Here is a 22200-nt window from a genome sequence, read left to right as displayed (position 1 = left end):
GTTAACGCCCCCATAAGAAAGAGTACACTGCCTGAAGAAAAATCTTTGAATGAGAACATTATTTCTCGTCCTCCAAAAAATATATTGAAAAAAATAACTCATTGAAAACAGCCGCCTTATTTCCAAGTGTCTACTTGTCTAAATGTAAGTGTGCTTACCACGTAGATGTATTTTGTATTACATTTTACCATAACCGGCATTTGAACACCCCGGTGGGGTCCTGTCTGGGTCCTTCGTCAACGTGGGAGAAGCGAAAAATGTGAAGTTGTTTTGAACTTCCCTGGAATTTTTGTTTCACGATTTAACCTGTTTTGGTTTTTGTTTTAAGTAATAAAACTACATCTTGTTACGATTTGTGGACCTGACCATGATGCCGGGGGAAAGTCAGGCCAAAGCGCTGCCAATCGCCGCGGAAGCGACGATCGGAAACTGTCAAAACTGCGCTCTTCTGCACCAGGTCAGTCTTTAATAATGTTCAAATAAAACACCATATCAGACTGTAATATGTTCAAATAAACAACACAGTATATTTTATCCAGCATGTCAACTTTTTGGACTGGATTAAACAGTTTGTGACTTTTGTTTTTAAAAGTCCAGTGTTTTTATGTGATCAGCTGAAGCAGATGTTGTTTATAATATTGAATGTGATGTATCTTTGTTTTTGTTGTTTCTTTTTCGTGTCTCGTAACAGAGTCTGAACGAGTATGTGTCGTCTTTTCTGGCGCTGAAACAGAGGATCGCCGTTTCAGAGTGAGTGTTGAAGGACAATCTGTAACCATGGTGACATGTCGCATCACTTATCTTGCAAAAGCTATACTGTTGTAGTGAGACTGAAACGTCGGCTTTTAGAATAGTTATTCATACTGCATGTACCCGTGTTTGACTTTTTATTGACTTTTAACGCAGTGACACAATCCGGCTTCAACAACAGCTGGAAGAGCTGAAGATCAAATTATTTTCTCTGGAGAAAAAGACGTTGGATTATGAATCCTTGCAAGCACAGCTGGAGGAAAAGAAGGTATGCCCTTTCTCTGTGACTCTTTGTGTTGTTTTTTTGCTGTGTGTCTATTTTAACTCGTGCTGTGTTTATATGCGAAGGGTGCTCTTCAGGCCTACGGGCAGATGTCTGAAGAGATGGAGACATTGAAGCAGGAAAACAGCAGAACAATGGAAGAGTAAGACATAATTCGTATTTCATTGTTTTTAATTGTAAAATCATTTTGGTAAATTAATGAAATTTCTTATTGAACCCGCGAAGGAATAAGAAGCTTCAAGACCAGCTACATGAAGTGAACGGTAATTTCCATTGAGATGTCCTTACTTACCAGACTTAACAATGTAGAGTTGCATAATTAGTATAAATCATTTGTTTAAAACACACAAAATGCACCCTTTTTCTTTTTACAAAAACTTGTCCTTTAAAACTCTTTGAACGAACAGAAACACAGTCACTTGAAAGAGCACAGCTGAAGAGGGAAAAGGCTTTTGTGGAAAATGATTTGCTGAAGGCACAGGTAAGCCAATCGTTTCTCCAAATACGCATAAGTCGTTGACTCTTCCTAACATGGCTGACAGTTAGTGGACTACTGTACTCAAAAGATAACATTTACTTTGTTTAACTTCTCCAGGCATCTTTGATGAAGTCTCAAGCACAGGAAAGACAACTCGAAACATTGATGGAGGAGAACGCCAAGACAACGAGCATGTAAGAAGTAAAGCCTGCTGTGGAGGTGTTGTGTATTTAATTATGAATGAAGGACAGTCTTTTCCTGCCAGGGTCTATCTGTTTGTTTGATGACAGTTATATTATAGGTGCAACCTTATATTTGGTTCGTTGATAATCTTCCGGAGAATTGTGGTAAAGTAATAGGTTCTAATGTTTCATGTTTTCTCATCAACAGAAAGAAAAACCTTGAAAATAAAGTTCAGCAGTTTGAAGGTTGGTATCGACTATCGTATTTCAAACAGTTAAAAGTTCTGCATTGTTGATACGTGTATCTTAAATTTTTCTGATGGTGGAGATTTATGTCATCCCTATTTTTCTTTATGTCAGACTTAATTTGCAAACAAAACCAACAAATATCCCAACTGACTAAAGAGAAGATCCTGTTGGAAAGAAATATCCATGACCTCCAGGTACTGTATGAACTTTATGAGCAGCACATTGTCAGTAAAATCTTTGGTTCTGTTTGAATGACCTTTCTTGGTGTTTTCATTTGAATTGATTAACAGGCCAGGCTGATCAAACTGGAAAGAGAGAGGACAAAAGGTAAATAAGGAGCAGCTTCATATAACGGAAACTTTAAGACGGATAACTTTCAGACTCTGACCTTAAAAATCTGAATCATGTTTCCTTTCTCTTTACTCACAAGACTTTAGGAGCACCTCAAGTCAAGCGAGTTTACCTGAGGAGCCAAACGTTAACACAGGTATGTAGGTTGCTTCACATATATTTTATTTATTTAAAACAAAAACAAAAGAAATAGATTCTCACTTATCCAGACGATAGTTTCCTGTTATTTAGTGCTCTGTGTTCACTCTGGCCTCGTGTTGGGGCAGAAAAGCACTGACTGTGCGTTGTGGAGAACTCTGATAAAAGCACCTGTGCTCTGAGAAGTTCAAGTGAAAGAGCTGCACATGCCTGTTGCCTGTATGACAACACTTAGCACTCGCTTTACCACCAACTCTGCTCTGTTGCGTTAATATTTTAAGATTGTTCCCAAATAGTATCGAACAGGATGTTTTGGACACAGAGCAAAGACGCTGTGGGTACAGGGTTTGATCTGTAACTGATTAAAATACGAGGAATATCATGTGTTTTATAAAGTGATGTCAATTGCGCCTTTCTAAAAAGTTAAATATTTTTAACTCAAAGCACTGTGGGCGCTGCGCCTTATCTCTGAACGACCGACTGCTTCTGAAAATGCTCTTTCTTCATTGAATAAACTCGGTGGACACGAGGGCCTTTCTTCAGAATTGTTTAAATGGAATTGTTTTGTTTTGTAGAAAAGATCCGGATGCTGTTAGAGAGTGTGTGGGCCTGTGTAGAACCTCAGCAGGAAAACACTACAAACATGTTGCACTTTCCTGGTAAGTCCTCACTCGTATTCTAGCTTTTGAATCATGACACTTCTGGTTATTCAGTTGTCTGTGGATTTCTCTTTTTTCAATATTCCAGGTTTTTGAATGTCTGCGGTTTACTCTTTGTTTATTTTTTTTTCAGAGCCATGTTCCAAAGAAGTTTTACCCTCCTCTCCAAAAAACAGTCGTCAGTGTCATTTAAAAAACACGTCCCCGTCTCCTCACAAGATCAGAGACGCCCACTGTCACTCTGTTCCGACAAATGCCCCTTTCACACAGCTCAGACGTTCTCCGTTACGTCAAAACGCTGTCAAGCGTCCAGCATGTCTGCAGTTAACACAGTCCAAGGAGAAAACAGACGCGCCCAAAAAGCGCAAGCGATTGTCAGAGGAGCAGCACAAACCTGAGTCTCCGGACGTGAGCAGCTTCGCAGTATCTGTGGAGGACATACTGTCGTTCTTCCAGCCTATGCTTCCCTGCATCTCACCACTGCCAGATTCAGTAAGGATTCAAATTGATCTGATCATGTCTTAGCTTTATTTGATTGTATTTGTAAATTATCGGAATGACATTATGATCATTTAGACACAAAAAATGAGATTTTTGTGTACAGAGTTTAAACATGCTTCTGATTATACATGGGAAAGATGTCTTGGAAATGTAGTCTGGCACAAGTTTGTACCCACAAGGCACCTGGCATGTTGGGTTTTCTTAGCACTTGTATGTTTCTTGTTTTCTGATCAATCTGTTTCTCTTTCTTTTGTTTCATCCTGTCATTCTCTTACCCCTGTTCATCTTCAACAACAGAAGTCCTCTCTCATCACGACATCAGTCTCAAGCCTGTCGCCAACACCTTCTCTTGTAACGACAGAGAACAGTGTGGACTTTCCAGTGGCCATGCCGCAGGAAGCAGAACAAATGTCCAATGACAATTTCTCTAAAGACTTGGAACTGAAGCGTCCAAATGTCGACACTGAAGTAGAGGACATGAGAAGCGCAGATAATGAAGAAGTGCAGCTTAAAAAAGCCATGCAGCCTGAGCAGGAGTCGCGTGTTTCTTCCACACCTGATGCAACGCTTAGTGTTGAGGGTATGCCTCCTGAAAGTCAAAAGTCATCCTGCGGTGAAAATCCCGACGACAGAGGTTCCAACAGTGCGAAGCATGATCCGTCAAAGACTTCAGATGGTGGAGAGTCGCCCAGAAAACGAGATCCTGCCGTAATACCTGAGGAACGAGGAGAGACTGCAGAGCGTCTACACGAAGATGCAGACGTTGGGGAGCTGTGTTCGTCAAGCAGTGGCATTGTCTCCTGTAAACATGCCGAGGAGAAGCTTGAACATGATGCATCAATAAAACTACCGGCAGAGGAAGATGGGACTGAAGTGCAGGTAGAGGACGTCGATGTAACGGCCAATGGAAATACAGAGTCTCATTGCGAGTCTTCACTGCCGGTGACTGAGAATGACAAGTGGGATCAGGATGGGAAATCTGGGCAAGCAAATCCTTCAAAAAAGGTGGCGAACATAGAGACTAAACTAGCAGATCATGGACTCTCCCTTTCTGGCCACCAAGAGACTGTGAACTGTGAATCTTTGAAAGAAAACTCTCATTCTATGTGCAGGGCATTGAGTCCTTCATGTTTGTTCCCCACCGTCAAATTACAAGCCTTGGAAACGTGCCAAACCCCAGAACACTTGGATGTAGGTGTGAACATTGAACGTGTGTCAATGAACAAGAAAGCTCCACAGCGTGTGCCCAGTAATGACAACGTAAGTGCTACTAAAAACGCTAATGCCAAAGAGTCGCCCGAGGACAACGTTGATGCAAGTATCCATAAAGTGGGTGAATGTAAATTGGGCACTGTTAGTCCGACTAGCTCATTAAAACAAAATGCAAAAGGACAAATTGAATGTTCGGAGTCGGAGAAACAGCCTTGTCCAGTGATGGGTTCAACTGCCGCTCAAGCACCTGAATTCTTAGGCCACCTTCTCACTGAAATGGGGCCTCCTCTTCCTCCTGTGTTGACCCCTCTTAGCACTCCTCCAAAGGCAGGGAAATCCATTAATCCAAGGCAGGCCATTGGGAAACTTATGTTCCCCTCGCCCATGGATAGATTGGCTTCACCTACCACTCCAGTCCAGAACCAGTTGACACCCAACAGTCGGCAGCAGAGTTCCTCATCTCTGAACAGTCCGGTACGTTCAAACGGTGTCCCCTCGTCGCCCCTTCAGTTTGGATCTGCCACTCCAAAGCATGCTGTACCCGTACCAGGTCGCCTGCCCAGGACAGCGGGGAATTCTTCCATGGCATCTTCCTCCAGTCCATCTCAGGAAAACTCGATGAGGATCCTTGACACCATGTACCCAGATCTCTCCGCCCACGCCCGCACTCTGAGCATCCTCAGAGGAAACGTCGGCCTCAGCATGTGCTCATCGGACAGTGGAACATCACCGTCGACTACTGTGAGTCAGATGTCGGGCTTTAAAACTATAAACTCCACCTCAACAGCCTTCACCAAGACTGAGGCGAAAGGAGAAAAGCGACAGGCCGACGTTTCGCCTCGACCCAAACACAGAAAATGTCTCAGGTTGGATAACTGCTCTCCTACTGTCAGTCAACAGCAGGTTCTTTCTGCTTCCTCAAACAGTGGAGAAGAGACCGACTCACCGCAGACCCTGAGGCTCAGACAGCTCCAAAACGAGGCCACTTCTCCATCCATGGAAAGTGGAGCGCTTACAGGCTCCGATCTAATAGATGCTTATTTAAGGAAAATAGAAGCAAAGTGTTTTGATCTGCTGCCTGTGATCAAGAGCCACCTGTACGTGGGCAATCTGCCCAAGAAGCCTGTCCTAAGAGAAGAGGAGAAGGAGGTGATCGCTGAGATCTGCCAAAGCTGCTTGGTGAGTCCGCCTGGAGAAAATGACCAACCCTGCCTTTAATCAAATGGCTTACATGTTGTGAAATAAGCATGCCCTGTTGTTTTTGTAGGAACTCGACTAAAGATTTGAGCACCTGCCAACAAATTCCCTGATTACATTATTGGTATACAAAAGAGAAGTGAAGTTCAGCTTGTATTCATAATGGAAGAAAACTGTCTGTCACATACATTCTGTATCGTTTAGTCAAGGAGCCATAAAGGTCTCTACAGCTGTACATAGATAGATAGATAGATAGATAGATAGATAGATAGATAGATAGATACTTTATTGATCCCGAGGGAAATTCAAGGCATCCAGTAGCAGTATACAAGACAAGCAGGACACAAGACATTAGTTACAATACACACCCGCTGTCCCCCCCCCCCCCACCCTCTGTATACAACAAATTACGACAAAGTTTGTTTCTAAAATATCAAGTAGCTCTATCCCAGTAAGTTTTTTTGTTCCTGCAAAGTAAATATCCATCTTTTTTTCTGCTATTGTTAAAAAAACTAGAGCTCTATAGCAGTACTGTTATCTATGTTGCAATGGGATGTAAGGAAGAAGCTTGTTGTTTTTCCAAACTCCTTGTGAAGGAACTCGTATGACTCTTTCTCTTCAGATTGAGGCAGACGACGTGATTGTGGCCATCCTGAACAAACTGAAATCTGAGAAAAGAGATCTGAGCACAAACTACATGCAGGCCCTTTGCAGAGTCCACACAGGGATCTGTCGACAAAAGAGGGACTGGGAGAAGTCTCACATCCTGGCCTACAGCATTCTCGCAGAAGGTAAACCTTTTTTTTTTTTTTTTAAGATTTAAGAACACACTTGATTACAGGTATTTCCTGTTTTTGTGTACAAATCAACGGTTTACCATAGCAACTGGAAGCATGTAGAAGTTCATTCAGAGCCATTATTTTTTTATTGAAAGTAGTTTTTAGTGTTTTTGTCAAATTTAATTAACAGACATTTTTTGTTACCCTTGGCCTTGTTTCCACCTGGCGTTTTTTCTGAGAAAAAAAGTGTTTGCATGAAGCGAAAGAAAAGAGACATCCTGTCTCTATGACAACAGCTGCTGCATGACCAACACTGCTCCACTACTTTTTGCAAGTTTTATATTTGAGATTTTTTCCCCCCCCCATCAGACACAGACATTTGGGTACAAGACACGATCCGTTGGGAGCAAAAATTCAGAGCGTTTGGACAAGAGCACCGGTGACGTAACAGCGCCGTTCTGAAAAAGTTGAACGATTTTCAACTTGGTCGCTCTGAGCGGCTGCACGAAAAAAGGCAGAGCACTTTAAAGAAAAGATGCTGGCTGTTATTTTTTTTTTTTCTCCAGGCGTCAAATTTCTGCTGCCAACGCTCGCCACTCATTCGAAAAAATTGAAAAAAGAAACTAGCGCTCAGAAAAAACCACTAGGTGGACACAGGCACCAATGTGATTTTTTTTCTTCTTATTGTGTCTTCCTTACTGCAGATTTTCCAGATGCTGCTACACTGATTTTGTTCATGGTGACTACATGGCCCACCGTTCTGTCACACAGCAGTTCTCTGTGCCAGGCAATACAGGCGGTCACCAAACTGAAAGCACAAGAAAACCTCCTCGGCTGCCTTTCAGCATTCCTCGGTTGGGAGAAGGTAAATACTTCAGAGCATTTGTTCTACGTTTGTAGTGTTGCACATACTTCACTCAATACAATAGTCCCCCTTGTTTTCAGTTTGTGTTTTTAATTGACTGATAAATTTAAATAAATTAAAAGTGTCGTTTGAATTACACCCTGAAGTCCATTTCTGCTCAATACGAAGTTTGTTTTGAACTCTTGATATTTTTTTAGGTGTGATCGTTGTTGTGATCTCATCCTCTTGTCTTTCTTGACTTCACCATCTCTGGCCTTCTTTTAACCAATCCAATGAGCCTTGTAAAACTAAATCTCTTTGATTGCAGAGTCCTCCGTGTCATATTGACGAGCTGATCTCCAGGACGCTCTCTGATATTCGTTCAGGGTCGAGCCTGTCTTTCACTGAACACAGTCGACTCGGTATAGACCTGCGGACTGAGACATGGGAGCAAATCTTCACCCTGCACCTCCTTTGCACACACAAGAAGTGGAATTGGACCTATAAAAACATATTAGGGTATGTTTGTACGTTAGTCCAGTTCCAGACGAGATACAATTCAATAAAAGACTGATCCATTGTGAAGCAAACACTCTCTGCAATCTGTTCGTTTTGTTTTGACAGCAAGGAGCTGTGGCCACTAATGAACACTTGGGTGACTCAGCCCAGAGATCAACAAGTACCTGTCTCTGATGTGACCGTTGTCACTGTACTTCGACTCATAGGTCAGTTGTTGGGTTTATTTTGTATTTAACTGTGCGTTCTCCAATCTCAAGTATTTCTGTAATTTAGCGAGTTGTATTTCAATCTGTTGTGTTTTTTTTTAACAGGGCGCCTCAGTCAGCTGGGAATCAGAGAGAGGAATGTTTCTTCTGTTACAACGGTGGCCAATATCATCAACACATTTGGAAGACATGGACACCGTGAAGGTAGGAAGTAGAAGAAACCTAGGTCAATAGAGAATGATTCAGCTAAGCTTTATTTGATGCAGAACTGCTACTGTGTGTCAAGAGTGCTGCCAATTTCTCCCACACCTGCCTTTCATGAATCATATTTAAAAAATAAAAAAAAACACTGACCTATTTTTATTTATTTCAGCTGATTCCAACATCTTAGCTCAGAATATTAAGATATATATGCATGTTTACATAGAGGTGGCGGGAAAAATCCATTTATGTTAAAATCAAGATTTGTATCTTCTGAATCTGAATTTAATTCATAACTTCCAAAAGTTTTGTTTTTTTGTGCTAATCATTCAGTGCTATGGAGAGCTCTTTAACTCAGTAGAATGTCAAATTGATCAGCAAGAAATTCAGCCAGTCTCACAGATGACTGGAGATGACTTGTGTACTTCAAAAACAGACTTTGAGTCCATGAATCAAAGATCGTTTTGAATGGAAAATAGATTCTGCATTGAATCGTGTCCCGAATAATCAAAATCGAATCAAAGTTTCCCAGCTCTTTGCATATATTCGTTTTAAAAATATATGCTGAATAAACATGTATTTGTGTTAAGGATTCAATAGTGGCCCTGTTTTCTCTCCCCAGGTGTGCCATGGGAGGTCCAGTTAGCAGCCATCTACTGCATCTACGACCTGTCGCCCATCAATCCCAAACAAGCCATGGAAGCTCTTGCAGAGTGGAGAGGAGAAACGTCTCGTGGCGTCCCTCCAGCTGTTATGAGCTGCATCAACCAGTTAGCCTCAGTCTGTAGACAGATCCAAAGTTGAGAGAAACAAAACCATGTGGATTTGCATGTCAGTCTGAACCTGCATTTTAAAAACCAAAAATCCCATATTTCACTTGTAGACTATGCTTAATTTAGCATGGAGGAAAACGAAGAGTTGCAAACTGGTTTTGTGTTGTGTCTGTCTTTGGGTGCTTCAAAGTTTAGTTTGTGTATTTTTAACTGAAAGAAAGCATCGAGGACACTTTCAGACATGAACTTGTTCTTTTGATGTACTCTGTTTTCTGGATCAATATTTCTTCAATGTATTGTTTGAGAAATTCAATGTGGTTTTTAACTGGTCCACACATTGTAATAAATCAGCTGCCTCTTTTATGTACTCAGGTTATCTTGTAAAATATTGTAAAAAATGTAGATACCTTTTGTGGTCAACTGTGGCTCCGTTATGTTTAGTTTTTCTTTCAGGATTGTTTATTGTTGAAAGTGAAATACATGATTGTTACAGTACACATGTTTTGTAGTTTATATGTTAAATATTTCAAATTAAATGTTCTATATATTGACTATGTATGTCTCAGGGGTGCAAACTCATCAGGGATTACTAAAGTGACATGGATCCAAATCCCTAGGGGCTCCAGGGGCATGCCCTCCCAGGGAAGGTTTTTTTTTTTTTTTTTTAAATATCACCTTTAAAGGTCAGATATTATGCACTTTTTGGGGTTAATGTTTAATTTTCCTGCATTTCTAATGCTCAGAATCCCCCATGAAGAGAAAATAAAAAGGATCCCCAGGTGTACCAAGTCTGATCTGAAAAAATAATAACCGCGTACCTGTTAAAAGTTTTCATAAAAAAAAAAAAATGACCGTGGACCTGTCGAAAATTTTCACGAAAAATAAGACCAAATGTTTATTAAAAAACGACCGCAGGTTGAAAAATTTTCACAAAAAGTGTCCAAAATGTTCATTAAAAAGCCATGACCGTGGGAACTGTTGTTTTCTTTCCTGAAAAAAATCTCCCACCATGAGTCATAATGACGTTGATTTTCGCATAAAAGTGTCGAGTTTGCACCTCTATTTTAATGCATTATCAAAACTGCTGCAACGTTATATTACAAAGTCCTGAAAAGGTCCAGGGGTGAAATACGGAATAAAACGAACTGTGCGTCTTTCGTCATTTTATAGAAGGTTAGACTGTATTTTAAGTCAAAACATCAAGTATAAAACAAAGATGCAGCACAGAGTTCATATATAGTATTGATCCATCCAAATTACTACAAACGTTTTGCAATGACCGGTTTGGAGTTTGTAAAGTGTCGAAAAGTCTATGGTCGAAACACACAAAGGTCTCAGTTCCAGGAGCGACCTTCAAAATAAAGGTCTACCTAAATTGAAAATTAGAAGGTTTTTTTTTTCCTTTTGATGTGTCAGATAAACATTACTGTGTAAGATACGATATTTGAAATTATTTGTATTATATAGCGGGAATTGTGACTATATTTTAAAAAGACTCAAATGTTTCTGTTTTAAATACAGAGCATGAAGTCTATGGTAAAATACTGTTACACACATGTTGTTAAAGTCTGTAATAATTTACCAAACTGGGAGGATACACAAATTACAATTTGTATAACAAGTAAATGGAGAGTGGAGGGTTGTTTTTATTCTTTTATTCTTCAATTTACTCTGGTGCAAAACTTCTAAACTTTAAAACGTCTAATCATTTCGTGAATAATGGAAGCACTTTCATAAATTGTATGTATCGCTTACCCATTTCTAATTTAATTTTGCTTTGCTTGATTTTATTTTTCAAAAACAGAATTTTCAAATACTTTAACTTCCGGCCTGTCTGGCCTGTGTGACGGAACGCTTGACGCATCTGTTGTTTCCGAGGGGTGTGTTCAAAGATTTAAATCCCTCACACATGCGCAGATCGTGATCCGTGCTGCTGGGTGCGCCATATTGGCTGGCTTACATGGGGAGTGGAGTTGGGCAAGCCGCTTGAGAAAAAAAAACCAAACCAGTTTCCAGTCATGAAGTGCTTCGAGGACATCGAGTAAATCACCGCGGTAGCGTTTTGTCTGTGTCCTGCACTGCGACGCGTTCAACTCGTCACGTTGCTCTCCGTTCTCAGTGGAAAGGCTTCACGGTTAAACTCGACTCTCATGGACCCGAGGAGCACTTGGATCCAGCCGGAGCAGAAGGGACCTGCCAATTCCCTGTGGATGCACATTTGGGAAACCTCACAGGGCTTTGGAGCAAACCCCGGCATCGACAACCACCTTCACCACCAGCGCAACTTTGCGGCGCATAATGCCAACTCCACGGACACGCACGGCGACTGCTGCAAAAACGTAGCGCCGCCGCCGCCGCCGCCGGGAGGTGTGTTTGGAAAACTGGCGAAGCGAGACGGCTGCGGAGAGAGGGGAAGTGTCCTGAGGAAGGGCTCGCTGTCGCCGTCGTCCTCCTCTCTGGACTCGGAGGCCGAGAGCTCCTCTCCCTCCGGCTCCTCTCTGCACATCGACAATCTGAACGTCGCGCAGGAAGAGGCCCACCGGGTCTTCTACTACGGCGAGTGTAACGAGAACAATCTCAGGAGGCAACGTCCCCCTCCGCCTCTTCACGCTGTTCAGCAACACTGTCGCAGCATGCAACAACCTTTGGGCCACACCCCCAGCGGGATGAGAAATCAGCACGGAAACAAGCACCACCATCAGTCCCACTCATCCGGCCGCAGGAAGCATTTGAACAGAGCCAACACTTTCCACGGTATCAACCCGCTGCTGTCCTTCGGCTGCAATGGACACTTTCTAGACTCTACCTGTAGCCTGTGGAAAACCAGGCGCTACAGCCCGGGCATTAATGGGTGAGAGCTTAGGGAGATATTTCACGATTCCCTTCATTCACTTGTGGTTACACACAGTGAGGTCGCATGGTTCTTGATGGAAGTCCAGCAGGTCACTATCAAAAAGTACATCTTGTACACTCTTGGGACTTTTAACGAAAACGTGTCACAATCATAGTGTTCACTTCAGATGTTGGATTATCAATGTGCAGTTCAGGTGCTTTGTCAAATTCTTCTGTGGAAAGTGCTTCACAGTATTCATTCTCAATGTCTTAAGCAGTAAAGTCCCTAGTTACAACTCTTTCCACCTCTTGCATGTATATATCCAATATCACTTCCCCCCCCCCCCCTTGTGTATGAGGCTGTGATACAAGTAGTTCTGTTTCCCTTGTTTCCTTGCAGTCTTCATGAAGAAATCATGGACTTTTTCAACTTCATGTCGCCCAGGCCAGAGGAGGAGGCCATGAGAAGGAACGTCGTGAACAGAATAGAAAGTGTCATCAAGGAGTTGTGGCCCACAGCGAGGGTGAGTGGTGCAGAGGCTCTAACCTCAAGCAGTCCGTGTGGGACAGTACTCCTCTCTGATCTCCACAGCATGTCTTCACAATGCAGCTCCTTGCCGAAAGTTTCATTCTTTGACCTTTACCATATTATTTTTAACAGCTTATTCTCATCCTTCTCTGGATAAAATTTTAGTATCATCTTTGATACTAAAATCCCTCTTTTACCAGAGTTGTTCAATGAATGCCTCTCAGGATCAGTTGGACTGTGCCACTTCAAGTTTAATGAAAGCTAGCTCGCTCTCTTAGCAACAGTTCATTTAGCGTGCACTGTTTTTTTTCTAAAGCAACTAACATCGGAGAGCAAGTACAACACAAGCAGGGACCTAGAGAGGAGGAACCGATGTCAGTAAGTGCAAATGGAGGTTTAAGTCTAAACGGACACACAGGTGAAGACAGGCAGTGCTCAGAAGAAGAGCTTTTTTTTAATAAAGTTCTCTAAGTTTCTGCATCAAGTTCTTGAGAGTTACAATCGGCATTAACACCATCCTAAACGTCTTCATCATTGAGTGGACAGATAAAGAGCCAGAGATTTGATACAGGAGCAAAGGGACTCTTGGCAAATGTCAGGAAAAGCTAAAGGGACATCATAGTTGAGTTTGATTCTGCCTTTACTTAATGTGCTAAGTGAAGTGAAGTAACAGTGTCACTAAACCCGGTGACAAAACAGTCAATAAGCACAAAGTTCAAATGAGTTAAAAGACGATAAATGTGTTAATAGTTAGAAAGGTTCCATCTTACATTGGGCTTGATCTGTGTTTCTGTTCTATGCAGGTGGAGATATTTGGCAGCTTCAGCACGGGACTTTATCTTCCAACAAGGTAAAATGAGTCTCCTCCTGTGCAGTGTGACCTTTACATTGGCCTCTTATGAAACGCCTCATTAACAATGTCCACTTCCTGGAAGTTGTAGCACTTTCCTTAGTTGGGGAATGTTTATATTCATGTTTGTCATACAGCTTGAATAATGGGATACCACAGAAAACATTGTGTTAGTGGAGCGAAACACCAACCAGGTGCATTTGACCAAGAACTTAAAAATGCATGAAGTTGACTTTTTAAACGTGCAGTGGTCAAATAGACCTCCAGCAGTCTGGGCTAAAAATAAAATACACGTTTAATGCTCTTTTTGTATTCTCCACTTAGAACTACGGTAGTTAAACTGACTTTATGGTCAACACTATTTTGACCATGTGTTAGAACCAAAGAGCTTTAAGATGATCATAAATTTAATTCCTGATATGACTACCTCTTCAGTTTAACAACAGGGTCTTGATTCATTATACTGAAAGGTACATGTTTGAAATAGAAAGAGGCGTTTCTTTCATAGGAACTCAAAGTGATGGTAACCTATATATATATATATATATATATATATATATACACTTTTCCCCCTTTATCTTTCCCTAAGTCAATCTTCCAAATAGACAATGTGCTTCAAAACCCACAACAGTGTTAACTTCCTTTACTGAGGTAGCACGGTAAGGGCTCTCAGACAAAAACCACACCAGTGCACTTTTCCAAAAGGCTTATTACCATAGTTGAAGAACATAAGACGGTCTCCCAGCTGTGTGTTTTCAGTGACCTGATCCTCACTTTGTAATTTCTGTGGTTGTTTTCAGTGACATTGACCTGGTAGTGTTTGGAAAGTGGGACCATCCTCCTCTACAGGAACTGGAACAAGCCCTGAAAAGAAACAACGTGGCCGGCCAGTACCCCATCAAGGTCCTCGACAAAGCTACTGTAAGTGTCAAGAGGCTGACGTCCCTTTTTTAGTTTGGTCGCCCCGTGGTTTGATCAATAGTTTACAATGAAACTGAACATGTTTTTTTATTTACCTGTCCTCAGGTGCCAATTATCAAACTTACAGACCATGAAACAGAAGTGAAGGTTGACATCAGCTTTAATGTTGAGACTGCAGTTAAAGCAGCACAGTTCATCAAAAGCTATCTGAAGGTACAATTTTAAAACGCAACGTTTTCATCTGAAATGTTTCCCTTATTTGTGTGTATTGTACAAACGTGTTTTCTTCTTCCCCGATCTCTTGTAGAAGTACACTGTTCTGCCCCCTCTGATCTTCGTCCTGAAGCAGTTCCTTCTGCAGAGAGATCTGAATGAAGTGTTTACTGGAGGAATCAGCTCCTACAGCCTCATACTGATGGCCATCAGCTTTCTGCAGGTAATCAAACTTTTGAATGCTGTGTGCATTAAAGTACTGTAACATCCAGTGTGTAGGACACACTTTTTTCTTTTCTTTTTTTTAAATACCAATCTTCTCATCTAAAATGGTGGCTGCGACCAATAAACCAGCATAAAACGCAGACAAACACTTCATCGTTAACGTGAGGGAAGCCACTACTATCACACACTGCATGTGATGAGATGTTTAAAAAAAAAAATTCACCTTTTATTCATAGTTTCTCTGCACAGAAACTACAGTTTGTTGACCGCTGAGCACGATGGACAGTTCAGTTTAAACCGATTTTCTTACTATACGCCTTTCACACCGATCAGCTTTCAGTAAAATTTTAAACGACTCTTGTTCTTTGGCTGACGAACTTTGTGTGAACGCAAACGCACATCTTTCACTCAAACATCATGCAGAGTTTCTCCTTACGCTAAGTAGTTTATCTACAGCAAGCCCCTAGTGGGCTGATGTGAGAATGCAGCAGGATATTATCCTGTACATTCACCTCGAGTCAGTGAGAGAGGCAAGTGATGTTTATATACTGTGACTAGAGTCACTGCATACGAGTCCACTACAATCTCCGTGCATGTACTGTAATGGCTGCATTACTTTTTCAGTTTGTCAGTATGTTGTTCTCTCTTTGGTTGATATTCTTAATCTGTTGAAGGCAAATATTGTCATTATAGCATCGTATAACCAACACTACTTATAATAATAATAATAATAATTCAGAAATGTCACGGTATAAGTTTAGTCTTATAATCATAGGTTCACTTTAATAACTCACTGATAGATTCACTACAATATTAAAGTATTTAGTTTGATCGAAGCACCCAAAGTAGTGTTTCTTATTTTTGGTGTGCTTTATATAAGGAAATTGGATTCACATCATTTTGTATGTCGTAGACAAGATTATTTTTTTTTTTTTGTAGTTGAACTCCAAACAGCATCAAATAATTTAATATTTTCTAGCTGTGCTCTTTGTAGTTAAAAAAAAAAAAAACATTTAAAATGATTTCCTCGAGAATGTTAAAAGTGAGTGACCATTAATCTCTGTCTATCAGCTACACCCTCGGATAGACACGCGTCGTACCAACATCAACCTGGGCATCCTCCTCATCGAGTTCTTCGAGCTGTACGGCCGCGATTTCAACTACATGAAGACGGGCATCAGGGTGAAGAACGGGGGGGCGTACCTGTCCAAGGAGGAAATGCTTAAAGCCATGGGGAGTGGAAACAGGCCATCCATGCTGTGTATCGAAGATCCTATCCAACCAGGTCAGATGAGAATGACATTTTAAATTCATATTCTCGTTTTCAGAATGAATGTCTTTGGAGCATGTTTAACATTTGCTCAGGGAAGTCAGAAAGTGTTCTATAATTATAGACTTTTTATGCAATCAGTGAAAAGAACAGAACAAAAATACTAAGAACAAAATAAGAGCAAAAATACTCCTATTCCTACATGACTTTCATTTCCCTGTGTGTTTTTTTTTTCGATTCCCAACCAGGTTGTCACTTACTATGTTTTCTTTCTTAAGTATAATTTCAGTTTCAGATTACATAACGTACACATGAAGTTTATTAAAAAAGAATTTTGTCCCAGATATAATGTCAGCACATAGCATACATTAAAATGTTTTTTTAGTTTGTCCTCAGGGGGAGCCAAAATCCACACAAAGTATAAAGTTTAGTCTTCTTTTTTTCTCGGTTGGTAATCCTTAAATCTATATCTGAACCCGTTCGATCCAGTCCAGTCTTTCTTTGTAAGAGCATGATAAAAGTGCACTCTTAACAAAATGAAACAAAATACATAAAAAGATGACTCTTATCTAACTAAACCTTTTGAACAAGCAGGTCATTACTACTGTCATTTTTTTATGAACAGGTAACGATGTGGGCAGGAGCTCATATGGCGTCCTGCAGGTGAAGCAGGTGTTTGACTTTGCCTACATGGTTCTGAGCCATGGCGTGTCTCCTCTTGCACGGGCCTACCCCAATAAAGAGTACGACAGGTTGGTTGGTTTCTTCAATGGTTTAAAAGTTTATTACATTTTATTTGAAGGCTATCCTTCAAGCTTTATGTACTTTACCTTCTCTTCGTTTGCAGTACTTTAGGCCGCATTATCAAAGTCAGCCCAGAGGTGTTAGCCTACAGGGACTGGACCATCAAGAAATGGGGACTCAGGCAGTACGCTAAGCTGGAGAGCCACGGTAACTTTTGTTGCAACCTCAGGTTGCCTCTACATCATGTAACTTCCATTGAATTAAACAACAGATTCCTGATACTGTTGAATCAGTTGACACTTTTTTTTCAGTTTAAATGGTCATATCCTGTTTGGTCCACAGATGTGGATACTTGTGAGCAGGACCTTGCCAGGCTGATGCTGGTTTCTGTTGAAGATCAGAGAGATACTTCGTCCCCCCTCAGTGCTGACTCCCCCTCGCCTTCTCCGGTCTTCCTCCCCAGTCCTCAACACCACTCTTCATCGTCCTCCTCTGCTTGCTCGCTCTCCTCCTCCTCTGGGAGTGACATAGTAAGCGCATAGGATTATTTTTTTTGTACTCGAGATGTTTAATTAGTTTATGATTCCCGCCACTTTTGCAACACATTGTAAATATCTTTCTGATTACTTTGTCGCGCATAAAGAAGAAAGAAGCTGAAAAGGATTTCTACTAGTGTGACTTTATAAAACGGTGTGTTTTCTGCAGGAGTCTGATTCTCCACCCAGCAGTAATGCTGCGATCCAGCTCCACCCTCTCAGTCTGGCCTCAGTCCAGTCAGTAATCCAGATGGCTGCTGACCTGAGGGCCTCTCATCAGGCAGGTTTTATCCACACTGCACCTCAGGTAGGTCCAAACTTTGCAGAACAACAGGAACATTCACTCAAATTGAAACCAAAAAAAAAAAAAAAAATGTAAGAACCATTTTTCTTTAAATTGGTTCCCATCCATAATCTCTGTATTTATTCTCTCTAGGTCCAGATGTCACTCCCAGAGAACTTAACCATCCCGCCGCTCTCTAATTGCCAGTTCTACCACGAGAACCCACCTTCCATCAGTGTCGTGCACCGGCACACGTCGCAAGCCGCACACGTCTCCCAGCACACTAACTCTCCGAGCCCTCTCCCCAGCCCCCTCCACCAGCTCCAACACCCTCAGGTCGCAGGGCAGCAGAGCCATGCTTACACCATGAGATCCAATTCCCACAGCTCCCAGGAGTCGCACAAAGTTGGCTTTAAGCACAATCAAGGTGGCCCGCGAGGTCCAAACCACTCTCAAGGTACCTTCAGTCCCCTGCGACGGTTTGCTCAGCAGGGTCATAACACAGCAGCGGGTTTCAGGAACCAGCAGCAGTACAACCAGAACACCTGGAGACGCAGGAAGAGAGACGATCCTCCTGCTCTCAACCAGAGCAGATGAGTGACTGACACTGCATGATTCGACTGGCATTGATTCTTGAGAAGCTGTGAATGAGATATGGTACACCCGTTTTTAGTCAGAGGCTCCAAAGACGCACCTACTTCATCCAGGAACCCAGAAGTCAATGGAAGCTGCCTCGCAGGGTGTGGAATAATCGTCTCTGCTTGCTTTGTGCAGGCTACACTCTTGCAGGAGAAGACATACTTTCACTCAGACATCAACCAACTGTCAAATCCAATGTGGGATTGAGAAGTCTTTCCTCTTCATTCGATGCACACCAGCACAAACTTTGAGTTGTTGGAGGAATGACTGATTTCCCGAAACTGGATCTTATCAGCAGTGTTACTTCCCAGCTGCTTTAGAGGCTGTCTGGATGACTGAAGAGTATCCAGTTTAACAGCTTGAATGCAACATCATGTGCCATAGTACTGAACTGGTTTATCAAACCTGGTCTGTCTTGAAGTTCTGGCCCTTTTTGATCAGGTTTTGGGCTCCTTTGGATCTCTTGAATGCCAACTCCTCTTCGGGCGATGCTCTTTGATTCAGAGCTCTCACAGCTTGGACTATCACCTACGAATTGTACTCTGAACTGAAGCAAAGCACTACCTTTCTACCTATGCAGCGCAACGCTGACTCGATGTTTTCGGTGTGACGGCACAAAACGGACCTTGTCTCAAGTGCTTAAACTGTGATGACTTGTTTGAATGTACCAAGTGTTACTTCCTTTGTGTGTTGGTCATTTTCTTTGGTTCTTTGTTTTTGTCACTAAGGGATGTATTTTTTTTTTCTCGTTCACATTGGCACTATTCTGTTTTTTGTATTGTGAACATTTCCACCTTATTTTATATTTGTTGCGTTAATGTGCAATAATGGCTTGCTTTTATTTAATTTATTTCACATTTTTAATTTTATGGGTCCTTCCCAGTAAATGTTCTTTCTCTTATTTCTAGACTACATTGATCAGTGCAATAGATGGATTGAAGGGCCTTTTGAAGGAATGTTTGTGTACAGCTTTCCAGCAGAAGGGGGAGCTATGGTATTGCAGCATGAGAGATGTGCCAAAAATCCTACGATGCCAACATTTTACTTGCGCTTCATTTACCATTTGTAATATGATCTCTTGAGATTTTCCTCACTGCCTGTCCAAAAGGTTTTCCCACCACTTGTTGTAGTTTCAAACACTTCAGAAGTTAGTAGGTGTAGTTTCTCCCATCAGACTCCAGGCTGTACTGAGGAAATGCACCTTTTACCAGTTTATAGTCCATTTCAAAAATAGTTGGTGCTACTTATTACCAGCAAAGTGCTTGTGTTTGCCTTATATCTCCTTTTGGATTCTGTTGAAGCAACAGGTTACTGCCTTCTTAAACGACCAAATTTGCCCTTTGTCCTGTTCGTAGCCAGCTTTCTGTCTTTGTTTCTGTAAGCACTGCCAGGTTTACTTGGCTTTTATTTTCTATATGCAGCTTCTAGGTGAATGCTCCAGGAGTAGACCCCTACTGCAGTAAACGAATGTTAGCTTGTCACATCATTTTTTTTTTTTTCTGTCCTATGTAAGAGTTAAAAACTAGTTGTATAAGAGATTTTCCTTTTTCCTATATTTAAAACCAAGACAAGGTTTAAAAGCTACATTTATGCAGCAATCCATACCTAGGCATGGAATGTAACAGATTCACCTGAACAAGAGTTTTGGTTAGAGCCATTACAACCAAAATGTTGGGAAGTACATTTCAAACGTCTGCAAAGTCTGCGACTCCCATGCAAACCAAACGGATGGACTCAACTTGATACTGTTCGTGTTATCCCCTTGTATTCAGTGTGGCTCTTATTGAGCTGTCCAGAGGATAACTGTTGGATTGTTGATTCACAATCTCACAAACCAAATCCCATGCTCGTGTGTGTCATAAAGGATGGGCTGTGTGTATATGAGTGACATATAGATGTATACCTTGTTTTTTTATGTAAGTTTTTCTATTTTTTTAATAAACATTTTAAAACTTCATTTCCCTCGTTTGCTGTTTTGATGGCTGCTCGTGAAGAAAAAGCTGTCGATCGACCCGTCTCAATCTGAACTGAAATGCATAGGTTGTTTTTTTTTGATAAAACTTAACATTTTAAAGCTGAGGATTGGCATTTCTTTCTGCAGCAATAGTCCTACAGTAAATGTACAGTCATTGAATTTGAAGACCTAACAATTAAACAAATGCTCACTGGGAACACTCGTGTAATTCCTCTTGGGCTCTGATGGTGGCACTGTTGGATCATTGCTCGGCTCCTCTGTATGTAATCCTTCACTTTGCAGATTGTGAGAAGGTTGCTGAAAAGTAGAGCGAGACAGAGGAAGAGGGCTTCAACAAATCACTCCTTAAAGGGTTTGTGGCTGGAACTGATGGCATTTTATTGCGATTAAAACCGAAAAGAAAAATGTCCCTACGAGACCTCTTTTCCTTTCCTGTCTGAGATAGCTGACTAAGGCACAGATAAATTAGGTCCCACGTCTTTGCCATAATCTGCTTTCTTGGATTTGTGATGTTTAAGTAACTATGATACTTTGGCACAGGCTTTAATTTATAATCCTATTAAAGGCTTCCGCTTTGTTCTTTAGGGATGTAATCATTAGATTTGATGAGCAGGGCTGCATTGAACCTTTACTAAAAGTATGCAGACACAAAGTCTTTAATCTTAGGTGCAGTGATGCAAGCATTCGAACAAGAAATCCATTTCCATCTATGCACAGTAGTTGTCCATACAATCTCTTATGTTGCCGTGTCATTTAAAATGCAACTCAAAGAAGCACACAGAGTCCTCTGGGAAAAAGAAAAGAAGTAAGCATTGGATATCAGCCTCTAGCAGAAAAAGAGGACACATCTCACACATTTTATAAGCTTGGTTTAAACGACCCAAGAGAACATAACTATCAGTAATTTTCTGTTTAAGAAGGGAACAGATTCTACGTGTTGAAAATCAGAACCGTGTTGTGTTGAAGCTATTCCCTCCTGAGAACATCTGTCGGCAGTTCACCCTTCTCTTCATCCTACTTTACAGGTTGTGAAATAAAACATTTCACAGCGTTTTCCTTCTCAATCAATACTGAAATAAAAGAATCCCACTGGCACATAAAGAAAGTTCTCATAAGAAAACATCTGTGGTCTTACCTTCTGGCTGTCTGTAGCTGTTAGTCTCTCACATGTAAAGAATTTACATCTCTGTCTCTTTGAGTGTGAGGTGTATCAGTACGGGAATGTTATCATTATTTGCAAAGAACATTTATTAAGTGACAGTCAGTGAAAGTCATGACAGAGAAGATGTCAAGTTTGAAGTGTTTTATTGTCAGATCTGAATATTGATATATTCAGATCGACAGACCTACTTGTAAATCAAGGCCATTTCTCAGTGTCCTCAGGTTCTTTCCTTAGGCTGTAAAACTGAAGATTTGGTGCTATATGACCTTTAATACTTTGGAAGTTCTTGGTGTAACTTTCAAAATAAGTAGTTAAATAGTAGTTGTGAAAACAAAGCAAACATCTACATCCACCTTGAGCAAACAGTTGTCAGCAACTGCATAGAAAATCGTTCCCTTCACAGGTACCCAGAAGAAGAAGAATATAGATATTGGCTCATCTTAATTGACCTGTTGGGATACATTTTTTAAGAATCAAAACCCCTAAATGTTAAAGGAAATCACGATAAGTACTTAAAATGTAGTGCAGAATAACACAGCGTGAGAGAGACTCTACTTCTGATTCTGTGAGGCCATAACACCTCAAAACATGCTGCACGATCATATGACACGCTATCATCTTAAACATTCAATAAAAACTAAAAAAAAAAGATCTTTCTGGCCACTCTGGCTAATGATAAAGCTGTAAGGACAATATCCA

At 41.2% G+C, this 22200-nt stretch overlaps 2 protein-coding genes across 2 annotated transcripts; both read left to right on the top strand.

Moving 5' to 3' along the window:
• The first annotated feature begins 209 nt into the window (after nt 1-209).
• On the top strand, nt 210-9873 carry ice1 (KIAA0947-like (H. sapiens)). The gene is made up of 20 exons (XM_079343754.1): nt 210-457; nt 692-750; nt 907-1018; nt 1099-1175; nt 1259-1296; nt 1441-1514; nt 1629-1705; nt 1902-1939; nt 2054-2136; nt 2233-2269; nt 2373-2429; nt 3007-3090; nt 3224-3582; nt 3889-5982; nt 6623-6791; nt 7484-7644; nt 7952-8142; nt 8248-8348; nt 8454-8552; nt 9172-9873. The coding sequence occupies exons 1-20, from the start codon at nt 368-370 to the stop codon at nt 9351-9353; spliced, it is 4182 nt and encodes a 1393-aa protein (XP_079199880.1). The 5' UTR covers nt 210-367; the 3' UTR covers nt 9354-9873.
• Nucleotides 9874-11002: 1129 nt separating this feature from the next.
• Nucleotides 11003-20319, top strand: LOC306823560 (terminal nucleotidyltransferase 4A-like). The gene is made up of 12 exons (XM_079343161.1): nt 11003-12173; nt 12555-12678; nt 13487-13533; nt 14334-14454; nt 14560-14667; nt 14762-14890; nt 15964-16177; nt 16788-16914; nt 17010-17113; nt 17249-17436; nt 17612-17749; nt 17879-20319. The coding sequence occupies exons 1-12, from the start codon at nt 11473-11475 to the stop codon at nt 18320-18322; spliced, it is 2445 nt and encodes an 814-aa protein (XP_079199287.1). The 5' UTR covers nt 11003-11472; the 3' UTR covers nt 18323-20319.
• Nucleotides 20320-22200: the final 1881 nt, after the last annotated feature.

This window comes from Symphodus melops (assembly GCF_947650265.1).
Source record: "Symphodus melops genome assembly, chromosome: 5".
NCBI lineage: Eukaryota > Metazoa > Chordata > Actinopteri > Labriformes > Labridae > Symphodus > Symphodus melops.
The sequence above is the reverse complement of the archived record's forward strand: the minus strand, read 5'-3'. Positions and strand labels throughout refer to the sequence as shown.